The sequence below is a fragment of the Populus euphratica genome, unplaced genomic scaffold, assembly GCF_000495115.2.
Source record: "Populus euphratica unplaced genomic scaffold, PopEup_1.0 scaffold158.1, whole genome shotgun sequence".
Taxonomy (NCBI): Eukaryota; Viridiplantae; Streptophyta; class Magnoliopsida; order Malpighiales; family Salicaceae; genus Populus; species Populus euphratica.
The window spans coordinates 714621-737021 of NW_011499913.1; the positions used below are offsets into that span (position 1 = coordinate 714621).

At 37.2% G+C, this 22401-nt stretch overlaps 5 protein-coding genes and 1 pseudogene across 9 annotated transcripts; 5 read left to right on the plus strand and 1 right to left on the minus strand.

Annotated features, from left to right (window-relative positions):
• The first annotated feature begins 277 nt into the window (after nt 1-277).
• LOC105134246 (uncharacterized) lies at nt 278-4220 on the plus strand. Its single transcript, XM_011038591.1, has 5 exons — nt 278-584; nt 916-2594; nt 2683-2933; nt 3017-3079; nt 3470-4220. The coding sequence occupies exons 2-5, from the start codon at nt 944-946 to the stop codon at nt 4097-4099; spliced, it is 2595 nt and encodes an 864-aa protein (XP_011036893.1). The 5' UTR covers nt 278-584; nt 916-943; the 3' UTR covers nt 4100-4220.
• A 495-nt stretch (nt 4221-4715) lies between these two features.
• Nucleotides 4716-8593, plus strand: LOC105134247 (histone acetyltransferase KAT6B-like). The gene is made up of 4 exons (XM_011038592.1): nt 4716-4980; nt 5322-6800; nt 6885-6956; nt 7822-8593. Exons 2-4 carry the CDS (start codon nt 5343-5345, stop codon nt 8452-8454), a joined length of 2163 nt encoding a protein of 720 aa, XP_011036894.1. The 5' UTR covers nt 4716-4980; nt 5322-5342; the 3' UTR covers nt 8455-8593.
• A 658-nt stretch (nt 8594-9251) lies between these two features.
• LOC105134248 (malignant T-cell-amplified sequence 1 homolog) lies at nt 9252-11965 on the plus strand. Its single transcript, XM_011038593.1, has 8 exons — nt 9252-9405; nt 9485-9566; nt 9659-9726; nt 9829-9926; nt 10647-10783; nt 10966-11033; nt 11262-11325; nt 11666-11965. Exons 1-8 carry the CDS (start codon nt 9395-9397, stop codon nt 11681-11683), a joined length of 546 nt encoding a protein of 181 aa, XP_011036895.1. The 5' UTR covers nt 9252-9394; the 3' UTR covers nt 11684-11965.
• An 883-nt stretch (nt 11966-12848) lies between these two features.
• LOC105134249 (60S ribosomal protein L18-2) lies at nt 12849-14563 on the plus strand. Its single transcript, XM_011038594.1, has 5 exons — nt 12849-12959; nt 13054-13143; nt 13397-13525; nt 13606-13788; nt 14249-14563. Exons 1-5 carry the CDS (start codon nt 12957-12959, stop codon nt 14405-14407), a joined length of 564 nt encoding a protein of 187 aa, XP_011036896.1. The 5' UTR covers nt 12849-12956; the 3' UTR covers nt 14408-14563.
• A 615-nt stretch (nt 14564-15178) lies between these two features.
• LOC105134252 (bifunctional epoxide hydrolase 2-like) lies at nt 15179-17379 on the minus strand (annotated as a pseudogene).
• Nucleotides 17380-17383: 4 nt separating this feature from the next.
• On the plus strand, nt 17384-20630 carry LOC105134250 (uncharacterized). 5 transcript variants are annotated; one of them, XM_011038596.1, is made up of 4 exons: nt 17384-17909; nt 18030-18139; nt 18244-18394; nt 18715-20630. In XM_011038596.1, exon 4 carries the CDS (start codon nt 19505-19507, stop codon nt 20489-20491), a length of 987 nt encoding a protein of 328 aa, XP_011036898.1. In that variant the 5' UTR covers nt 17384-17909; nt 18030-18139; nt 18244-18394; nt 18715-19504; the 3' UTR covers nt 20492-20630. The 5 variants fall into 5 exon arrangements, 4 of the variants coding, with proteins under 4 accessions (XP_011036898.1, XP_011036899.1, XP_011036897.1 ...); XR_843948.1 differs by lacking the exon at nt 18715-20630 and adding an exon at nt 18608-18663 and having other exon boundaries at nt 18030-18394; XM_011038597.1 differs by having other exon boundaries at nt 17384-17925; nt 18030-18394.
• Nucleotides 20631-22401: the final 1771 nt, after the last annotated feature.

Below are 22401 nucleotides of genomic sequence, written 5' to 3' on the forward strand. Positions count from 1 at the left end.
GTGATGTCTTTTGCACTGAAAGCTTTGCATCTTGTGTGTATGGAGACGCCGCCTTCGTGAAACTTCATCTTCTATTTCTGAATATTTTTTATTTAAAAATATATTTTTATTTTTTAAAAATTATTTTGATATTAACATATAAAAAAATAATATGAAACTACTAAAAAAAATTTCATTTTTTTTTTAACTTTTACGACACAAAAATAAACAGACATTTGCTGCGTGGTGCCCTTTGATGTAAGCTGTGTTTCACGCCTAGAAACTTTGTTTTTTGTGTTTTTTTTCAATTCGAAACACATTTTGCACATGCACCCCATTGCCAAAGTCCAAGGATATCTCAGATTCTCAGCTCGGTCCAAGCGTCCAAGTCTTTATCTACTTCCAAGTTCCAAAGTTACTCTTTCACCTCCTAAAACGGGTGTGTAAAACCTGCCTCCGTCTCTCTTCACTCTCCCCTAATTCTGCTTTCTTCACTTCTCCACTTTACTTTTGCAGTAAGAGGCGCCTTTTAATGCTGGACTGCATTTGCCTGCATCTATGTCTGTCTTCTTCATCTAGCTGATATCCTTCCTGCGTTGTTCCAGGTCAAGAACCTTCTCTCTTCCTTCTCTTTTCTTTAATAATGATCAGCATTGTTAGAAAGATTACTGATTTCTCATGTTAATTTTCTGTTCATTTTGTTCAGTTAAGAATTGGAAATGGAATGGAATTTCTTTGTCTGTATAGAAAAAACAAGAATTGGAATCATACAAGAAATGGGGGTGGGCTATTTTTTGTTCGGGCAACATTTTGTTGTTATTGTAGTAGATTTGATTTCATGTAATTTGAATGCTTATTTGGATTGAATCGCAAAAAGAGAATGGTGTTAATGACTCTAAGTGAAGCATAGTTTGATTTACGGATTGTTTCTTGCAGTAGGAAGAAGAAAGGTGCATAGTGAATTATGGTTAATAATACAAAGACTTCGAAGATTTGTATTGTGCCTAGCTTTGTAGGTGATTGCCAAGAAATCAAGGGGTTGGCAGAGGTTTCAGGTGCTGTGAATTTTGAGGTTCAGCAAGCTTATGAATCACATAATACAGCAACCTCATTGGGGTTGGATTCGGATTCGGGTTGGGGCCAGCGTTACAAGCTCGGTCCATTTTTTAATTCGCCGTCTGTAGAAGAAGATAACAAACCTGTGGCTGCAAGGTTGTCTAAATATTACCCTTCTGAGAAATCTAAAATTTTGGTACAGAATCACTCAAGTTTGGTTTCGTGGCATAGCTGGTGCAAAAATTCCAGCCCGATTGTTGGATGGCACATGCCAGATGAAAGTTACTGTAATTGGGTAAAGAAGCTGGAAAAGAGACATGGACAGAAATGGCGAGACCTCAGAATCTATGAAACCATTATGCTGTCAACACGTCTCATTTCCTTTGATGGTCCTCTCATGTCTGCTCTCATGTGTTTTTGGGACAAAAGTTGCAACGCTTTCCTCCTTCCTGAAGGTCTGATGGGCATAACAATGGAGGATGTGGTTGCAATCACCAGTTGTTCCCCAGTTGGCATTGAGTTATCTACATTAGGGACTGACCTGCCAGATGCGAGGAACAGTTATCAAGGGATTGGTGTATCAAGTTATGGCAATTTTGTGACTAGATCTATGGCTCTTAGAGATAAAGAACAAAAGGAAATGGCTTTCTACTTGTACTGGATATGCAAGTTTCTTGTTTGCAACCGCTCAGTCATGGTTTTGAAGGGCTTTCAATGCGTGGCTGAAACCATCTTTCATGCAAAGAGTCCAATTGCGCTTGCCCCCTTCTTACTTGGCCTTGCCTATAATTGCCTAGGCAACATTCTCAGATCAGATTTCAGCGAACATGTGAGTGGGCCTCTATGGCTAGTGGTGCTATGGGCGCAGGCTTATTTTAAACCTATTGCAGCTAGGAGCGTTGCTGCACAACTTCCAAGCCCAAGGCAACAACACTTTAATAGCATATACTCGTATGGGGATTACATAATTTTCAGCCAGGTGCAATGCGAGAAAACTTTTGAGGAATGTTTCATCTATTTGACTGACAGCAGAAGGAAACGCCAAGGAGAGGAGTGGAACCCATTTCTTAATAGGGAATTTGGTGCTGACTGGTTTCGTGCTTTCACACTTCATCAGAAACATACTAGAGATGAAATGGATGCGTGGAAAGCTGTTCTTGTTGCTCAGGATCTACCAGCATATTTTAGCCCTCCGTCATTTTTTCTTGAACCTTACTCCCCAAACCAGTTTGCCAGGCAACTTGGACACCTTCAATCAGTTCCTGTCCCATTCTACCAAACTATCAACCAACCCTGGCATTCTAGGAACACTGTGGCTCCTAATGTTCTTAAGCATGCAGAGAAGGACTATTTCACCAGAAAATCCGCAATGTCGCATGTTCGTCAGATTCATTGGTTCCCATCTTCAGACCATGCCTTCAATTCCTGGTGGTTATGGTGCTGGGAAAATGTTGCGTCATATCTCTCTGAGGCTCGGAAACATTTTGTTTTGAAGTTTGGAAATGGTCCCAGGAAGACACGTAAGAAACGACGTGCACGTACTCAGAAGTTGCAAAGAGGTATCTTGCAGCTCCCCCTCTCTCAAAGTACATCTTAGAGTTCTATTTCTTGGCTGTCAGTGTTGATTTGATAATTTATGTGGAACAGTTCCAAAACGTAGAGAAAAAATGGTTTCGGCTATTTTGGAATCATCACAAGGAGTAGGAAAAGTAGGGAAGGAAGAGGAAGATGAAGAGGAAGAATCATTGTCATCATCATCTGATGATCTGCGTTCGAATACAGAAGGACAAGGAAAACAAGTAGAAGATGAAGAAGAAGAATCATCATCAAAAGAAGACGAAGAAGATGTTGATCTGCCTTTGACAAAGTTGCGACATCAGAAACCCTCTGCTGATGAAGTGAACTTTTCTTTCAAACTGGTCATTTAAGTTTATGATGTAGTGACTTGGAAGCTGAAATTGAAATTTCTTTGCCTTGACAGAATGACAGGACACTACAAGAGCATCCATCCTCTGAAGATCTAGTAAACACCGAGCATCATCAGGTACTTTCTTCTTCTTCTTCATCTTTTTCCTGAAAAAATGAATAAAAGAAACAGCAAAAGCTTTTGATAACAATTTGAGATACAAGTATATTGAATATTAGCTGAGAAAGCCTTAGATTTCCGTCTTAGGCAACATTTCACTATGTATTGTATTTGTTCAACAAGATTATCTGGCTCCTGAACACTATTGAAATTGAATTCTATCTGTTATTTCTTTCAATCCTTGCCTGATAAATGTAAGAGCACCATGGCGATCTCAGACGAACAGATGAGAATTTTTTATGTCCTGATTCATTTGTAGTCAAAGATGATCCAGAAATCATAGTCCCCTGCAGCCCTGATCTGAAACTCGTTGCTTTACTCTTAGAATCTTATGCTGTTCTTTTGCAGGATGAGGTTGGAGAAAGCGACACAACTCCTCAACAGAACCATGGCGAATCTGTGAACGTTGAACAGCAAAGAAAGAAGCTTAAACAATATATGGACATGTCAATAGAGTCCATTTTCGAGACTAATCAATTGAACAACATGGAGAGAACTGTTGACACTATCTATCATCATTCAGGTGATGCATTAGAGACCCCCATTCTGGGAGATCTGAAGAAACAACTGACTGGTCTCAAGCATAGGATCCCATCTCTTTTGTCTTCAATTAACTCTGCCGAAGCTGAACGAGAGTCTTTTTGCAAACAAAACCCTGATCTGCTTACAAAGCTGAGCCAAGTGAAACTGGCATTACAAGCTGACGAATCAAAACTTTCAGAGCTCACGAGTGAAGAAGCTAGACTTGAAGTTGAAATCCGAAAACTAATCGAGAAGAAAGAATCAGTTCTTTCTCAGAAAGCATCAGCTGCAGAGAGTGTTGAGAGGAGAAAGCAGAAAATGGAAGAGCTGAAGGATATCGAGGCAATCATCAAGAAGGCAGAGTATAGTTGTTTCCAAAAGCGGAACGAAATGAGTAAAGTAAATGCAACCATTAACGTGACTTTGATGGATGCCAAAAGGGTTTTGTTCAAATGATTTTTTCCCCTTTTAGAGCTAATACATGTAGTAAATTGTGAACCTTGTAGTTCTTCTTGCCTTCTTATCATTTGTGGGAATATTAGTTGCTGTGCTGTCGTGACCACATCAGTCTTGACAATACAGTAGTTCCATGCAGGACCAGATACTGAAAGTGGTGTCAAGACTTGCAAGTAATATGGTGATCGGAAATGATTATTGAGTAGCCTTCTGGATTCTGTTATTATGTTCTTGAGCTGTTAAATTTCGGCGTGAAATGATTATCGAGTAATGATTAGGAACAGATTTATTAATGGAATATATTTAATTATTAAACACCACCTGCTTGAAGAACTTGTGACTACAAATCAAATCTAGTCTAAGTTTTAATTTGAATAATTGAATAAGAAAAGATATTATTTAATAATTTAAAAAGTTAGTAAAACCTGGTTCATCTAATTAATCTTAAAAGAGTTAAAATTTAAAAAATATTTTAATATATTTTTTAAAATAAAATCATTTTTAAAAATTATACTGCACCGTTACGTGACCAAACTATCACAGTTGACCTCTCAATTGCGCCGACTTTGACAACCATGGAGCAGGTCGTCCGTTTCAATAACTAGACGACACGTCAGCTAGAAATCAGCGATGAGAAGGCGGGTGTTGAAAACACAAAGCATCCATCTCGGTTTCTTCTTGAGAAACAGTAAAGCTTGAAAACCAGAGACAAAAATTCAGGCAATTATGGCATAGCAAAAGCAAATCAATTAATTTGGAAGTCATAGTTGGATTGAAGAACGAAAACCCACATGGCGCAAAGCTAAAAGCTGTTAGTGTTCATGCAAAGAAACAATCAAGGAAAGTAACAGAAGACTCTTCTTAAGCCTCTTCAATCTCTGGTAGCTTCTCTTCTCTCTTTTTCTTTCCCAGAATTCTTCCTCGTTTGCTAATGCTAATGCTGATTTTACCGAAAGTTGGAAAAACTTTAATAATTGAATTCATTTCTGACCAAATCATGGTGTTCCCAACAACCTGTTATTAAAGATTTTTCGTGTGGTTATTTTGGGAAAAAGTTTCGGCTTCAAGATTGTATTTTGCTTAAAGATACGGAAAGAAGAAAGGGATTTATTTCATTTTTTTTTCAGTTTTATTCACATATCATTGATGAAAAAAAAAAAACTGGATTTTGCTGATTACACAGTGCAGTTTTTTTTTTTAAGAAAAAAATTATGCCTTGCAGTGTATTAGTGGTTGATTAGGCATGGATGAGTTACTTCGTCTGAGTATTGGGGGTGCCGCAAATTCGGATGTAAATATCTCGAGTGGAGAAGCTGCTGGTCCCACATCCTTGCCCGCGGATGGTGTTGATCGAAATTTGTTACAGCCACCGTATGATGGGCAGACTTTTGGTAGTTTAGAAGAAATGGTACAGTATTTGCAATCGTATGCGAAGGCTATTGGGTTTCAATGGAGATATAGAACTTCAAGAAAGAATAAGAGCAATGGTGAAAGATGTGGTGTTCGTATGGTGTGCACTAAAGAAGGAACGAACAAGCCTCGAGGAAAGAGTCCCAAGTATTTTAGGCTTTCAGGGAGGGAAGGGTGTAATGTTGCAATGTCTTCTTCCTTGCAAAGTGATGGTCGGTGGAAGATTAGCAAAATTCATTTGCAGCATTGTCATGAGATTGATTTGAATGCTGTACCGTTACATATGCGACAGCATCTATTAGAGTTGAATGATAAGTCGGGCATTGAGGAAGAAGAAGAGGAAAATGAAGAAGATGAGGAGGGGAAACCATATGATGGACAGACTTTTTGTAGTTATGCAGAACTGATTCAGTTCTTGTTTTCTTATGCCAAGAAAGTTGGATTTCAATGGAGCATCAGGACTTCAAGAAAGGATAAGAACAGCGGTAAAACTTGTGGTATCTGCATGGTATGTAGTAAAAGCAAGCGGAGAAAACAGCCAAATTCTGAGGGGGAGGGGTGTGATGTTTCACTATGTTCTACCTTGCAAAAGGATGGCCAGTGGAAGATCAACAAAATTCATTTGCGACATTGTCATGAGATGGATCCAAATGCAACTCCCATTCTTCGGCGATGGTATCTACTAGCATTGAATGGTAGGTTGGGTATCGAGGAAGAGGAAGGAAAGGAGGAGGGAGAAGAAATGGAGGAGGGGGAGGGGGAGACAGAACAAGAAGAAGCTGGGAACTCATCTTTGTCCAATGATATTGATCGTCCTTCTATTGATCCACTGTATAATGGGCAGACTTTTGGTAGTTTACAAGAACTGATTCAGTATTTGTGCTCTTATGCAAAGGCTGTCGGATTTGAATGGAGGAAGAGAACTTCAAGAAAGAACGAGAACAGTGGTGAAATATGTGGTGTTCGCATGGTATGCAATAAAGAGGGAAAACGAGGTTCTTTGGGACCATCAATGAAAAAGGGGTGTCCTGTTGCTGTCAATTCTACCTTGCAGAAGGGTGGGCGGTGGAGGATCAACAAAATAAATTTGGAACACTCTCATGAGATTGATCCTAATGTAAGACCATTTCTTCGCCGGCGACATAGATCTATTCCTCCTCAATTGCGGGATCCCCTGGTGTCAAATGATAGGTTGGGTATTGAGGATGAAGAAGAAAGGGAAGAGGAGGAGGAAGAAGAAGGAGCTGTACGTGTTGCATTGGAGCAACCTCTAGACTCAAGTGGTGATGAGGTGATGACTGCTTTCAACTTGGACTTTAAATGTCATTGCATTTTGATACAAAAACTGAACTTGAAATCTCATTTGCCTTGACAGTATGATTCACCTTCAATAAATGATGCAATAATGGAAGAGCAACCATCCTTTGAATCTTCCTTTAACCAGCAGGTTCTTCTCTTTCTTCTTTTTTTCTTCTTTTTTCAGAGTCAATGATTTTTCATTAATGAAAGAGAGAATGAAGGCAGACGGGACTAATAGAAACAACTCCAAGTGTTACGAGGAGACTGAAACTAATGATTAAAAACTTAAAGTAATTGAGACCAGAAAGCCAAAGACTGATGGATTGAAAAGGAATCCAGTCTTCTCTTACATGCCCAGATCCTACAAATGTCTTTAGGACTTTTTTGCGAGGCCTTTGATTGAATATCTTTCGCAGTAACACGTCTCTCATTTCACTTCACACAGCATATTTCATAGCAATATTTGCTAAATTCTTGAATTCTGTTGAATGTTGCCCTTTGAAGATTAACTCTCCATGCTTCCATGCTCTTTTTCAGGACCTTATACTTTTATTCTGTCTGTCTCATATTCTTAGGGAAATATTAGGAGTTCGAATAGTTCATTTAATTTAATACCCTCGAGTAGACATTAATGTCCAATGGAAGCAGCCAAGTAGGTCCTTGGCAGAGAACAACAAACAGTATTTTATTTTAACCTTGTTGATAAGGTTACAAGAATTTGAGAAAAATATAATTAAAAAAATTATATTTAGGATGAAAGTATATCACATTGAAGTGGGCAATTGCCCCATGAATTTTTTCAAATGAACAGATAAGAGTCATATGTATTGAAATTTCAAAGCTCTTTTATATTCGATCCCTTTCTTATTTATCTAATCTTTACTAGTATCATAATGAGAAGATAGAAGAAGTCTGAAATGATGCATATATATAGAAAAAGTCCGAGTTGGAGCCAATCCGCCTGTCAACTTTTGGGGTCTTCTATTTTAGAATCTCAAGCAGTTCTTTTGCAGGATGCCATTGATGAAAGGGGCACCACTTGTCAAAACAGCCCTGACCTGGCTGGAAATTCTGGACAGTATTGGAAGAAGCTGAAAAGAGATATGGGCAAATTGACGACCTCCAATTCAGACAATATTAGGCAATTGAGCAATATGGAGAGAAATGTTGATGTTCTGATCAGTCAATATTTTGGGGATGATGTAAACACCACTCTTCAAGATGTGAGGAAATTAATCACTGGACACAAGAACAAGGTCTTTCATCTAAGGTCTTCAAAAAAATCTGCTCAAGCTGAATGCAAGAATCTTTACAGAGAGAATCCTGATTTATCAGCAACAATTGACAGAGCAAAACTAGCGTTACAAGCGGAAGAGTCAAAGCTGTCTCAGCTCACATGTGAAGAAGCTAGAATCGAAGCGGCAATCCAAAACTTAATGGCAAAAAAACAATCAGTTCTTTCGCAGAAAGCTTCAGCTGCAAAGAATATTGAGAAGGAAAACCAGAAAATGGAGGAGTTGAAGAACACACAAGAAAAGATCAACAAAGCAGAAAACAGTTTTCGCAAATGGCAGAAAGAAATGAGTTACGCTAACTCTACTTTCATTTCAAATTTGATGGATTCCAAGAGGGTGTTGTTCAAGTGAAATTTTTGGTTCCTTTTGGATGCAGCCTTTCCCTTCTTGTCACTTTTTTTCCCTGCTTCTTTGCTGTAGTTATTTAGTACGGAGAACGGAACAGTTCTCTCAACTAGTGAAGTAAGTGCTCGTTTTCTTGTTTCTCTAAGCGCAGTTTTGTATTGTGTGAAACTGTATTTAAAAGATTTTTATTTTTTTTAGTTTTAAATTAGTTTTTTTAATAGTTTGATATATTAATATAAAAAATAAATTTTAAAAAATAAAAATATATTATTTCCATATATTTTTTTAAAATATTATTTTTACTACACTTATGTTTTAACTTTTTTTAGGTGGGCAGGCTTTTATATGTCTTGGTCTTGAATTCTTTTGATGGTAAAAATAAATGTTAAAAAATAATAAAAATACTATTTTAATATATTTTTATATACAAAAATTATTTTAAAAAATAATTTATATTACACTTCTGAGCAAGGTTTAACATCTTTCAAATGGGCATGCCTTCACGCCTCTCTCGCTCTCTTAAATGGGCAAACCCGGTAGGATAACTTAGAACCCGATCATGTTTTAAAAAATCATGATTTGGTTAAACTCTAATTCTGATTTTTTTTTTAATTTTTTCTTTAAAATAAATTAACTTGGATTAATCTTGCTTAAGCCATATCTCGAACCTGTCACCTGTTGTTTTGGATTGTTTTTTTACAAGGGAAGTTATCTTTTCTTATAAATACCAATCAAGCCCAAACAAAACCCAGCCCACAGGCTTGTCCCGCGCGCAGCTCCTGGAATAAGCACACGAGTCTAACATGCGCGGTTAAGTTAACTGCACCCTCATTAAATTTTAATTAACCGCTTAAAGAAAAAGAAATCTGTATTTGCAGATTGGATCGATCCAAACCCTACAAAAACCCTAAATTTAATCAATCTCTTACTCTTTAATCTTACGAAAATGTTCAAAAAGTAATCCATCATTTCTTCTCTCGGTCTCTCACTTTTTTTTTTCCTCAGCATTTTTCATTTTTTTCTTATATTTTTTCAGGTTTTCAAGTGATGAAGTATCGTCACAAAACCAAGTGAAAGCATCAGTTCAACGCAAAATTAGACAAAGCATTGCCGATGAGGTTCGAAATTAAACAAGAAGAAAAACCCATTTTTTATTTTTCAATTTTTTCATGAATTTTCTCTAAAGTTTGATTTTTTTTTGTTTTTTCAGTATCCAGGACTTGAACCAGTATTGGATGATTTTCTGCCCAAGAAATCGCCTTTAATTGTTGTTAAATGGTAATGTTCTTTTTGACCTGTGTGAAATAATTGATGGGCTTTTGTTGTTGATGAATTTGATTTTGATTTTGATTTTGATTTTTTACTGTGATTGTAATGCAGTCAGAATCATTTGAATCTGGTGGTGGTGAATAATGTGCCATTGTTTTTTAATATAAGGGATGGACCTTACATGCCTACGCTCCGACTTCTTCATCAGTGTAAGCAAAAGTGTTTCTTTCTATCTCTGAAATGACATTTTAATGATGTTATTACCGTGTGCATTTTGTTAAGTAGTGAATTTTTAGGTTTGGATTTCTTGATTGATGTGGTTTATTGTTATTGTTATGTGTAAATGATGAGGAAGTTATGTATGCTGTCGTAGAAATGCCTAGTCTGTTTGTCGTAATGTAGTGGGTGAAAAATGTGGTTTTTTAAAACAAAAGGTGTTATTGTTGTTTGTGAATATGGATGATGGTGCATGCCTGATTTCTCCTTACGTTTTGATTTCCTTTGCTGTTATGGTTTTGGATGCATCTCTAGACTCAAATCTGGTTCAGTTTGCTCTTAACAGCCACTAGTTTTACTGTAAGATTTATATGGGAAGAAGTGGATAGTTCTGTTCAGGTATTAGTTTTGGGCATTTGGAATGATTTAAAGATTATAAGAAAGTAGTAATGTTATTTTGAATTAGAATGAGAGTTTTTATGTATTTGTCTCTGAACTTGTTAGAGATAGTAACCAGGAAAAGAAAATTGGGCCTTTGGATTATATTTTTTATGATGCTTCAAGTTAAGAAGAACTGGGAGCTATTTGTCTCTATGTTTTTTCATTTAGTTTTTCTAATGGGAAGACCTGTCAAATGCTTTTTACGTGTTGTTCTTATGGAAGCTTACATCCTGACGTGCTTTTTTTTTTTTTTTGAATTGCTGGTTCTACAGCTCCAAACATAATGAAAAAATTGCAAGTTGATAGGGGTGCAATAAAATTTGTCCTTGCTGGTGCTAACATAATGTGTCCTGGACTCACATCTCCTGGTGGTGCACTAGATGATGAAGTGGATGCTGAAACTCCAGTGGTATGAAATTGAACTGTGTTGTACTTAGAATGTCTATTCCTGATCAGTTCTTTTCATAAATCATGATATTTACGGTTGCTGTTTCGGTTCTAGTATGCTGCATAGGAGTTCTGTTACTCTTTGCTTTTCCTTGACAAAAATGTGTACATGTATTCCTAATTTGTCAAACTAAATACTTCCAGGCTATAATGGCTGAAGGAAAGCAACATGCCCTTGCTATTGGCTTTACAAAAATGTCAGCAAAAGACATGTGAGTTATTTTCTAACTTATTCAAACTTGATATTTCAATTTTGTGGGCGGTGAACTGGGCTCTAGGAGAGTGATGGAGTGATTTTGACCATGCTATAGTTTTATATTTTCCAATGTCTATAAAATAAAACAGATGCATAAGAGACTTGTAAATCACCACTGATAATATTGTCTGTTCCCTTTGTGATTGGTATATGCTATAACTAGAAGCATTTCTTTGGTTCACAGAAAGTCAATCAACAAGGGAATTGGCGTTGACAACATGCATTATCTCAATGATGGTCTTTGGAAGGTAGGTCATCATAAAATCTTCAACTCTTTGTTCATCCAAATGCCATGTTGATCTGGTTTTATGTAAATACATAGCAGGACAATTTCTTTATGAAGGGCCGTTAAGATGGACAAAATCCATCCCTTTGAACCTAATGTTAAAGTTGGAGCAATTTTATGACATGAAGAGAACTTAAGATTCGCGCACTGGATCGCTTGATGGGCTTGTTAATACACACACACACACACTGGAGTATATACTGTTTTCTTATTATCAAATTGGCATTTTATGACGAAAGAAGTTAGCATGATGTGGTTGATTAGTAACAAATATAATCAAGTTTACTAATTGTATTATGCAGATGGAGCGTTTAGATTGAGGTTTTTCCAAGACCAACTGCTGTATGGTCTTTAGTACGAGTCGCAAAGAGCATATATTCATCAAGGCTAAGCAGCTGTCCTGTTTCCCGATGTTGCTGAAGGAATTATGTGAACATTTCTCTGCATGTTGTCTCCTTTCGTTCCTTGTACACTCGACAGAAATTGCTTTTACCATGTAGATCAATCCTTTAATGAGGCGATCATGGATATTACTTTTCTCGGATATCTTGACAATATCGGTGGCGAAATCTTACTTTCTTTTGTGATTAACTTGTCTGATTAGTTTGCATGTTGAGCCCCTGTCAAATTTCATTGAAATAAGGCCAATTGAGTGAGATAGAATTAGCTTCATAAGAACTAACAATCTAGTGCTGGAAAAAGGAAGGCCATTGCTGTCAACTCTCTTATTACACAGTAAAGAAAATTTAAAACCGATGGGTGTCTGGTGAATCATACCGGTAGTGTTTGGTTGCTTTATTGGGATAGATTATGCAAAGACAATAAAAAATAAAGATGGAAGTGCAAAAGGATGAAATAATTTTAGAGATAAATTTATTTTAATTTTATCTATTTTTTATGTTTGTTTTTTCTGTTTCAAGACATTGACCGACGTTATTTAGCTAGGGTTACAACAATTTTTTGCACTTTTGTACATGAATTTGAGAGTGGTTACAGGCAGCCTCTTCCATTACATGATTATAATTGAAAATCTTAAATAATTTAAACATTGTTTTATTAAAAATTATTAAATACACAATTATCTGATCATGTGTTTGGTAATGCAATATATAATTTTTTTAATTAAAATATATTAAAATAATTTTTTCAAATTTATTTTTTATTTTTAATGTAGCATATAAAATTTATGAAAAATAATGTAGAAAAACATATTTAACCACTCTTTTAAATTTTATATCTGTTATGATTATTATTCTCGACCCCAAGAAAAAAAATATTTTACTCGGTCGAATTGGGCTGGGAAGTCCAAAATCCATTAAATCTTAGAAAATCAGACTACTTCCTAGCCCAACTAACCATAACTATTCTCTATCTGATCAAGCCCAATCAAATCAAACCCTACATAAGATCACAAACTTTGTTGCCCACGTGGACGGTTAATGATGCATCTTCATAAACACCAATATACATCACCTACACACATAGATTAAACTATATAACTACTTAAAAACCCTAGCTTCATTTTGTTCCCCTTTCCATCTCCCATCAGCAGCACCACTAGCAGTAGCGGCGGGTAGCTTTAAAGCTTCAAGAATGGTGCCTCCCTTATCCCTACGAATATACTTATCTTGACGTATCTGTGTGCATATGGTTCAGTTACTGATTTGTTGGTTTTTTTTTTCATTTCCAGGGGATAGATTTGAAAAGAGGAGGTAAGTCCAAGAAGACCAAACGTACGGCTCCGAAGTCGGATGATATCTATCTTAAGCTTCTTGTTAAGGTTAGTTTTCAAAAACCTATGTCTACTTTTCTGTAAAGTTTTGATCTTTTTTTTTTTATAGTCCTTTTCGTGAAAAACCCATGTCTGTTTTTGCTACGAAGTTTAAATCTTCTATGTTCTTTTGGAAGTGTATGCTATGCTTAGGCCTCAGACCCTTGTTTTTACTGATTAGTCAAAATCCCCATTTGTTTTGTAATCTTTAGAAGGATGTTATGTATAATGTGATTGATTTGAAACCGTGGTTTTTTATTAGCTGTACCGGTTTCTTGTGAGGAGAACTGGAAGCAGGTTCAATGCTGTGATATTGAAGAGGCTGTTTATGAGCAAGATTAACAAGGCCCCACTTTCTCTTTCTAGGCTTATTACATTCATGAAGGGAAAGGTTAGCAGTTTTTACCTTTAAAGTGTTTTTGTATTGTTTGTTTATTTAGTATTTTATTTCATTGTTTGTTTCATGCATAGGAGGACAAGATTGCTGTGCTTGTTGGGACAGTAACTGATGATATTAGAGTCTATGAGGTGCCTGCATTGAAAGTCACTGCTTTGAGGTTTACAGAGACAGCTAGGGCCAGGATTGAGAAGGCTGGAGGAGAGTGCTTGACATTTGATCAGCTTGCTTTGAGAGCTCCATTGGGACAGAACACAGTATGTACTCCTTTTAGTTTGTTAGTTAATTTGTTTTATTGCAGAACTTCATCTTATATTTATTATGTTTGTTGATGATTGGTCTTAGTTTAATTGATTTGATCATTTGATTTTCTTGATTGCTGTTCGTAATCTATTACTGCTTTTGGGTTCAAGATGGGTATGCTTTTAACGTTTCTTTGTGTTGGAGTTTATCTTTTGTTTAATATGATTTATGTGTTGCCACTTGCTGTGATTTTCTCTGTTATCTTGGTGGTCGCAATGCATCCTCTGAATTCTTGTCTCCAAATAGTTGGTGACCTTAGTGGACTTATTGACCACCTTGGGATAGAGCAGGTGTTTCTTGTTGCACATGAGGCAATGTCAACCATCCTCTGAATTCTGGCAATTGTATGAATTACCAAACTTCATTCTTGAGGTGGATGTTTGTTCATCCCTTTTTTGTTTTTCTGTTTTATAGGTTCTCCTCAGAGGTCCAAAGAATGCTCGTGAAGCTGTCAAACACTTTGGCCCAGCTCCAGGTGTGCCACACAGCCATACCAAACCATTTGTGCGCGCCAAGGGAAGGAAGTTTGAGAGAGCTAGAGGAAGGAGGAACAGCAGGGGCTTCAGGGTTTAATTTTGTTTTAGTGGGAGTGTGAGGCAGTTTGTTTTGATCGACTGTTCCAATTTTTGTGCAACTCTAGGTATCCAAGGATCATTTTCATGATATTTTAACTTTGGTTATCTATTTATAAGCTTGGATTGTTTAATGCTCAGCAGTCATGCTTGGTCATACTCAATGAGGATCTCAATTTTCTCAACAATATTGAACTAAAACTCATGGAACATATGATACTCAGCGGCCCCAAGTTTTGTTTTCTTTATACATCTCTTCCTATAGCGGCCCCAAGTTTTGTTTTCTTTATACAACCGTCAGTCAAAATTTGTGCCCATGCCATTGTCATGGTAGTAGTCTGTTCTAGTCTTGGTTTTGAGCCTGTCTTGTGAACGAGCTTCTCTTTGCAGCCTGAAGCAGGTGTTACGTTTCGCTTGTATTTGTTGCTAGGTATTTTTGTGCTAGCCTTTTTAAACTGGCTCTTTCTCGGATGAGCCACTTAAGCTGTGTGATGGCTAGGAGCGGAATGAACAGCTTGTTAAACGTCCACTATTTGTGAATGTATAGTAGGCTAGTAGCTAAGTCGGCTCGTTAGAACTTTAGTCGGCTCAGCTTCATTTCTGTTCATCTCGTGTTTAAAGTTGCAAGAGACAGTAATATTGTTCAGATCAGATCAAAGCATTTTAATCCCAACCCACATTAAAAAGGTTCTGCAATTTAATAATTGTAGCCAGTGAATGAAAAGGTAAGCCTGATTAGTTTGATAGAAATCAATTTCAGCTAGCAGGTGAATTGAAACATGTATTTCTTGTAAATCAACAATTCGCAATACAACAAGGTTATTCTAGTTTGATAATCTCGTGCTCTGGAACCGAGTTCTTCTATTCAAGGGAGATCCCAAAGCGTGGAGGGTTGCAGAATATGGTTCTGGATGCGTTCTTGAACGTCAACAAAACAGATCAGTATTTGCTAATGTAGTCATAAATGTGAGTGTTGATCTCCTCTGCCTTCTCTTGGTTAATGAAATGACCGGCTCCTTCCATCACAACAACTTCCTCCAACAATGGCACATGATGCTTGAATCCTCCATTGTTTACAAATTCCTTCGCCCTGGAATAGTATAGACCATGTCAAGATCTCCCACAACAAACTTTACAGGAACTTCATTAACCATGGTGCTGTGAGCTCCCAGTTCCTACAACCACACCAGTGCCCCGGTCCACGGTGCTGTGAGCTCCCAGTTCCTACAACCACCAGATTGTAACTGTTAGACCAAGTTGTTGAGGGTTTACATTCGGTTCAGTTGCTAGTTAGGAAAGGAAAAAACATACAGATCCAGAGCTCTGTAGTAGTTCAAACCTCCAGTGAACCCCTTCTGGCTATATTTTGTGGCACAGAAAGCAAGGTCTGCTGCAGGGTTACTGGATTCTCTGGATAGATTCCGAAAGGATTTTCTTGAGACAAGCAAGGGGAACCTGGATTGCGATCTGTTAAAATTTTCATTAGCACTTCTGCAGTTCCAGCACGTGCAATCTCAGCTTCAATCACTCCTGGTTCCGACAACACTAAATAGACAGTACTTTTGCATTAGTTCATACCAAAACCCTACTCAACTTGTTTTGAGTAGTCCTCTAATTGTCTGTAGCATTCTTACCGAACTGACATTCACAAAAATATGAGACTTAGCAGTAAGATCCACTTATTCATTCAATTCTTACGAGATTTTCCGGAGAGTAAATTCGATGAGAATATTATGTAAGATTTAGCAGATGACAAAGTGATTGCTGTCAGCATTAATTGTTTCATACACTAAAACTACACAAACAGTTGCCAAATTTGTAGATGTTAGAATCCAAAAATTTGCCACACCATAAGTCCCTTAAAAAATTGTGATCATTGAAGTTCAAACCATGCATTATATGCTAAAGAAAACAAAAACCTGGAATCTGCACACGTAATAGTCTTCTCCAAAGGCAAGTTTCATGGTCACCACTGGTTTCATTTTTGGATTTCTTGGCCTGTATGGAACACCGAGGCAGACATATGCCTTCACTCTATCAGGCCTGAACAAGCACAAGTACCATCCAACCACAGCACCCCAGTCATGTGCAACAAGAAACACCTGCTCTCTCCCAAGGTGGTCAATAAGTACACTAAGGTCACCAACTATTTGGAGACAAGAATAGCTAGAGCTTGAAGGTGGAGCTTCAGTGTCACCATATCCCCTAAGATCTGGTGCGACAGCATGGTATATCACCACAGGACCTTGGCCTTTCTCAGCTATGTGCATGTCAATTCCATTCACCTTCACCATTCTATGGCTTATCCCCTCCATCTCTCCACTGCTCTACAGATCCTTTTCTTTCTTCCTAATTTTGTTTTTAACGTTACCTGAGAACTCTGTGGCATGGCCTGTTTCATATATAGAGTGCTTTAAAATTTAAGAGGATTGTGGAGCATCAGAAAGCAACTAATAAATGAGAGGCTGAGTGATGATACAAGTTTTTAAATTTTAGTGCTCCCATTGATGGGTGTTACGCATTTCCAAGATTCTGATTTTTATCCTTCTCAGCTTATGACAGCATAAATACTGACAACAGATAAGCTCAGGAACTGTGGCAGTGATCAAGTGTTGTGTACTCACAACACTACTAGATGCTCTCATTTTTTCATCCATCGAAATAAACCTAGCTCATTCACTTCTTACTAGCAACCCATATTAGGTTAAGTGACTTTACCAGCAAAGCTAACTAGTAATAATGCGTGGCACTATTCTGAGACATTTTAAAGGAATGGTTTCAGCTGTGCATCAAATACTTCAGACATTATCAAGGCCAAATTTCTTCAAGTTTACTGAAAATATTTAGGCATCTCATGTAATGAAGGGGCTAAAAGATAAACTTTTAGACATGGATAAATGTTCATTGGATAAAAGAAGATTTCATTTTGAGATCTGTTTCACTTGATTCTAGAGTTTTTTTTGTTTTGGAAAATTCGTATCAAATAAACACGAAACGTTAAACATTAAAGAACGAGAAAAGTGTATATATACGTGCTAATTCTAGTACAAACAAAAAAATAGAGAACAAGAAAGTATGTCTCAAACTGTAATAGAAAAAATACAAAACAGAAAAAATATCTCTTAAAAAGTCTCCTGGACCATTATTGGACAATTTGATGCTCCAGTTAAGTAATGCGTTAAATTTCATATTGAAAGAAGTTTCTGTTTCATTTCCATGAAAATTTCAATGATGATTGTATTTCTATGATTTTGAACTACATTTCTTGTTTTCAGACCCCATGAAAGTACTTGTAAATTTGTGTGCAAGAGACACAAGAGGTTAACTTCCTGCCAAATTTTTGATGAATGCTAAAGCAATAGAAACTAGCTTCTCAAACTCAGTTTTCATAGAGGTCAAATGAGATTTTCCAGCGAAGATATCCTCACATGTCTCCGCCCAGTCAGTGGCAGCTCCAACCCATGTGCTAGCATCACCGTAACGTTCAGAATCCAAAGCTGGCAGTGAGTCCTTAATCTTGTCAGTTGCAGACATGTAGAACTCAGAACAACTCTTAAGGTTTTTCTGAACGTTTATATCTAAAGTTGTTTTTAACAACTTGCTGATGTGGTTGTGTATTTTAGTGCCATATTTTAAAGCATTCTCTACGGCAAGTTTGGCCATGCCTTGGAGACCAAGTCCTTTGTTTTCCGGGAAGAAATCAACAGTACATTCACACAGCTCCTTGTCTAAGGTTTGGCTACAACCTTCAGTTATCAAGCGTTCCTTTATGACTAACGAATTGATTTGTTTTAAAGCACTCGAGCTTAGCTGGTCAAACTGTTGTTTTCATATCAGCAATTGGAGAATTTTGGTGTACTAGTTCCTGGAAACTATCTTCACATGCTGTTGAATGTGCGGAGGCACCTGCGATCCATATGTTAGCATCAGCGTAACCATTAGCATCCAAAGCAACCAATGATTTCTTAATCAGGCCAATTGCATCCTGGTAGTTCGCAGAACAACCTGTTAGGCATCTCTTAATGCATGGATACTGAGTTTTCCTTATCAACAAGTTGATGCGGTTATAAATTTATGTACAATTTGTTATTGCACTCTTTAATTCAAGCTTGGCTAGGCCTTTGAAATCAATATTTGTAATTGCATTCTTTCCTGTAAGTTTCGCTAGAACTTGAAAATCCACTGCTCCTTTGCTTTCCAGTACCGATTCGGCAGAAGATTTGTACGAGGTCTTCTTTTGTGCAAGTTTGGTTAGGCAGAAGATTTGTACGAGGTCTTCCTTTGTTCAAGTTTGGTTAGGCTTTCCAGTACCGATTCGGCAGAATATTTGTACGAGGTCTTCTTTTGTGCAAGTGTGGTTAGGCTTTGGAAATCAGCTTGCGCTTCACTTTCAGATTCAAAATCTTTGTGAGCTTTAGTAAGGATATGATTAGAAGAGAGGACAAGGGCTAGGACAAAGTAAAATGTAATGTGCCCATGAAAAGAACCCATGGCTGTTCAATCGGTTCGAGCAGCCGGGATCGAGCAGGATTCGGTGTATTGAAGGAAGAAATGGTTGCCTGGAAAATCAGGACAAGTTAGAAGATTATATAGCCTTCAATTTTTACAGCAAATTTCTGTTTTGTTCCTATTTTTACATAGAAGACAACTCAGAAGGTGAATTGAGCTGGTCCTAACTACTTTCTCTGAGAAGGAAACGAATTTGCTATTAACAATTCATGTTCAAAAGATAACCGCAAAATTTGTTGGAGCTTCCAAGCCATTTTTGGATCATTTTGCTTCCAATCTGAGGCATGGCAGTTTTTGAGCTACTCCTTGTTTTTAGCCTAAAAGCTTCAACCCAAATTTAACCACAACGCCATGTAAATAGAAGCAACAACTCTAGAATCAAGAAAGACAGCCATATAAATAGTTCAAAAATAGCTTACTTCAACTTCTGAGTTTTCTCCTACGTAAAAATAGGAACACAACAGAAAAATGTTGTAAGAAATGAAGGCTATATAATCTTCTAATTTGTCCTTGTTTTTCCAATCGACCATTCCTTCCTTCAACACACTGATTCGTGCAAAATCCTGGCCGCTTGAACCGATTGAACAGCATGGGTTCTTTACATGGGTTCATTCCATTTTGCTTTGTCCTAGTTCTTGTCCTCTCTTCTAATCATCTCATTGCTAAAGCCCACAAAAATTCCACGAATCAAATCAAAGTAGAAGCTGATTTCAAAACCATAGCCGAACTTGCAGGAAAGAATGCAATTCCAAATGCTGATTTCAAAGGCCTAGCCAGGCTTGCATTAACGAAAGCAATATCAAATGGGAATGCAATATACCACCGCGTCAACTCGTTGCTACTCAAAACTTCGGACATATACACTACGAGAAGCCTAACAGGTTGTTCTACCAACTACAAAGATGCAGTTGGCCTTATTAACAAATCGCTGGCTGCTTTGGATGCTAAAAATTACAATGATGCCAAGACATGTATCACGGATGCCATGGCTAACTCAACGAAATGCGAAGATAGATTCGAGGAACTATTACAACAAAATTCCCCATTTACATTCATGAAAGCAAAGTTTGGCCTGCTATGCTTGAGTGGTTTAAAACACATCAATCTGTTAGTCCAGAATGAACGCTTGATAACTGAAGGTTGTAGCCAAACCTTAGACAAGGAGCTGTGCAAATCTACAGTCGAATTCTTCCTGGAAAACAAAGGACTTGGTCTCCATGGCTTGGCCAAGCTTGCAGTAGAGAAAGCATTGAAAGATGGCACCAGAATCCACAACCACATCAGTGTGTTGCTAAAAACAACTTCAGATAAATGCGTTCTGAAAAAACTTAAAAGTTGTTCTGCGTTCTACCTGACTGCAATTGAAAAGATTAAGGAGTCGCTGCCAGCTTTGGATTGTAATCGTTATGGTGATGCCAGTACATGGGTTGGAGCTGCCATAGACTCGGCGGAGACATGTGAGGGTGTGTTAGCTGGAAAATCAAAGACGATATCACCTTTGACCGCTATGAAAACAGAGTTTAATAAGCAAGTCTCTATTTCTTTAGTTGTCATCAAAAAGCTAGCCGGAAATTAACCTGAGGTGGCTGCTGCGCACAAATCTACAAGTTCTTCCATTGGATCTCAAAACAAGAAATGTACTTCAAAAATTACAGAAAGATTAAATATCATTGAAAATTTCCTGAGAATAAAACAGAAGACGTATTCAATATGAATTTTGATGCATGAATTTACTTTAGTGTTACTCGCTTCATTTGTCAATATTGAATATTTGATCGGTCACCTATCCATTCACGCCTCTTGTATTTCCGCATACTTTCTTTCACCTGCCTAGCTAAGATTGGAGGTTGTTCCCCTGCACCATAAGTAATTGGTGCTTGCCATGGGAGGGGTCCAACTCTTCAAACATCCATTACATGAACCGTAAAAACAAAAACTGACCTTTTCTCTATTAATTCTTTGTTGGAAAAAGAGTAATAGCAGCCCTTATGGAAAGAAAGATCAACCAATTGAAGAACACAAACACGGGTTTAAATATATGCTAGCCACTTGGCCAGTTTGATGTATTTAAACTACTATAGGAAAGGGATTTTTCATGGCAGGACTCGGGAACTTCTTATTCTGATAACATTTTTTCCTTTAATTAAGAAGTTCACTAGGCCGCCTTTGGCCAGGCATCAGGCCATCATAAACCTGTTTCTTTCCCTTAATCCTTCCAATATCAAGTTGGGGTAGGACTTCTATCCTACATTAATTGTTTAGACGAGTCTAGATTTTCAGGATCAAAACACTCAAGTATTTTTTGTATAACTCAATATAGAAAGTGAAATGTGAAACTTTCGTGTCTCTGGATGTCAAAGTGGTTATTGTTGACTGTTTATGAATCAAAAGTGAACAAGGGAAATTCTTGGAATTGAATTTCTTCACTTCCTCTGCCTTGACATGAGTAAAAAGCTATGACAAATGTTTCATATCTTGGAAAAATTGTAATCCAATAACATTGAAGCACAGCTCCATGAAAATATCAGGGGGAAGGCTCAAGCAGAAAGGATAGTATTCAGTTTTGCTATACGCACACATAAAATCCTGGAAACTGCAAAATGGATTCCCAGGAAGAACTACATGCGAGTCATTAAACACAGCTAAAAACATAAAAAATCTTATGAACGAAATCTTATGAAAATAGTACCCATGAAGATCTAAACTGACTCCAAGAGTTAAAAATGTGGCTGGCAGAACTTCTCTCTGGTTGTAAAACCCTAGTCAATCCTTTTCTTAGAAGAGGTTATATATAGAGAGAGCAGGTAGGATAACCGAATGACTATACTGCCCTTATTTTCTTTCATTTCTACTTATAAAATAAATAGCACATGACAACTGATACTAAACTAACTATTGACATTAAACTAAGCACAACCGGAACCAATTACTTCGCAATCCAGACATCATTTTTTTAAAATATAGTTCTAATTTAAAAAGAAAATATTTCTTTTTTATCAATTTAAATCTATTCAAGTTAACTCATCTAACTTATAACTCAAACATTCATCGAACTATTTTTTATCAATTCAAACATTCATCCAGGTCAAGGATTAACAACTTTGCACATGAGTCTAGAATTGCGCAATGGTTTGGTATTATCTCAATAGGATTTGAGGATGCTATTCATGCTTAAGGGAAATCATTCATAAGCTTGTTAACTATCTAAATTAGGAAATTCTCTGGCCTAGATTGGAATATTCATAAGCTATACCCTTTCTTGGTAAAAAATCCATGAGCTGTATCCCACATAATAGAGAGGAAATCAAGATATGGGATTTCAAATAGGGGACCTAAATGGAAAAAGGGCTTGTCAAGCTTACCATTCAATAATTCCCAACTACGTGGAACCATCCAAGACTTCTCTAATAACTTATTTCATAACATTCATTAATTCCCACCTACGTAAGCACAATCCAAGAGTTCTCTAATGTGGCGTTGATTAGC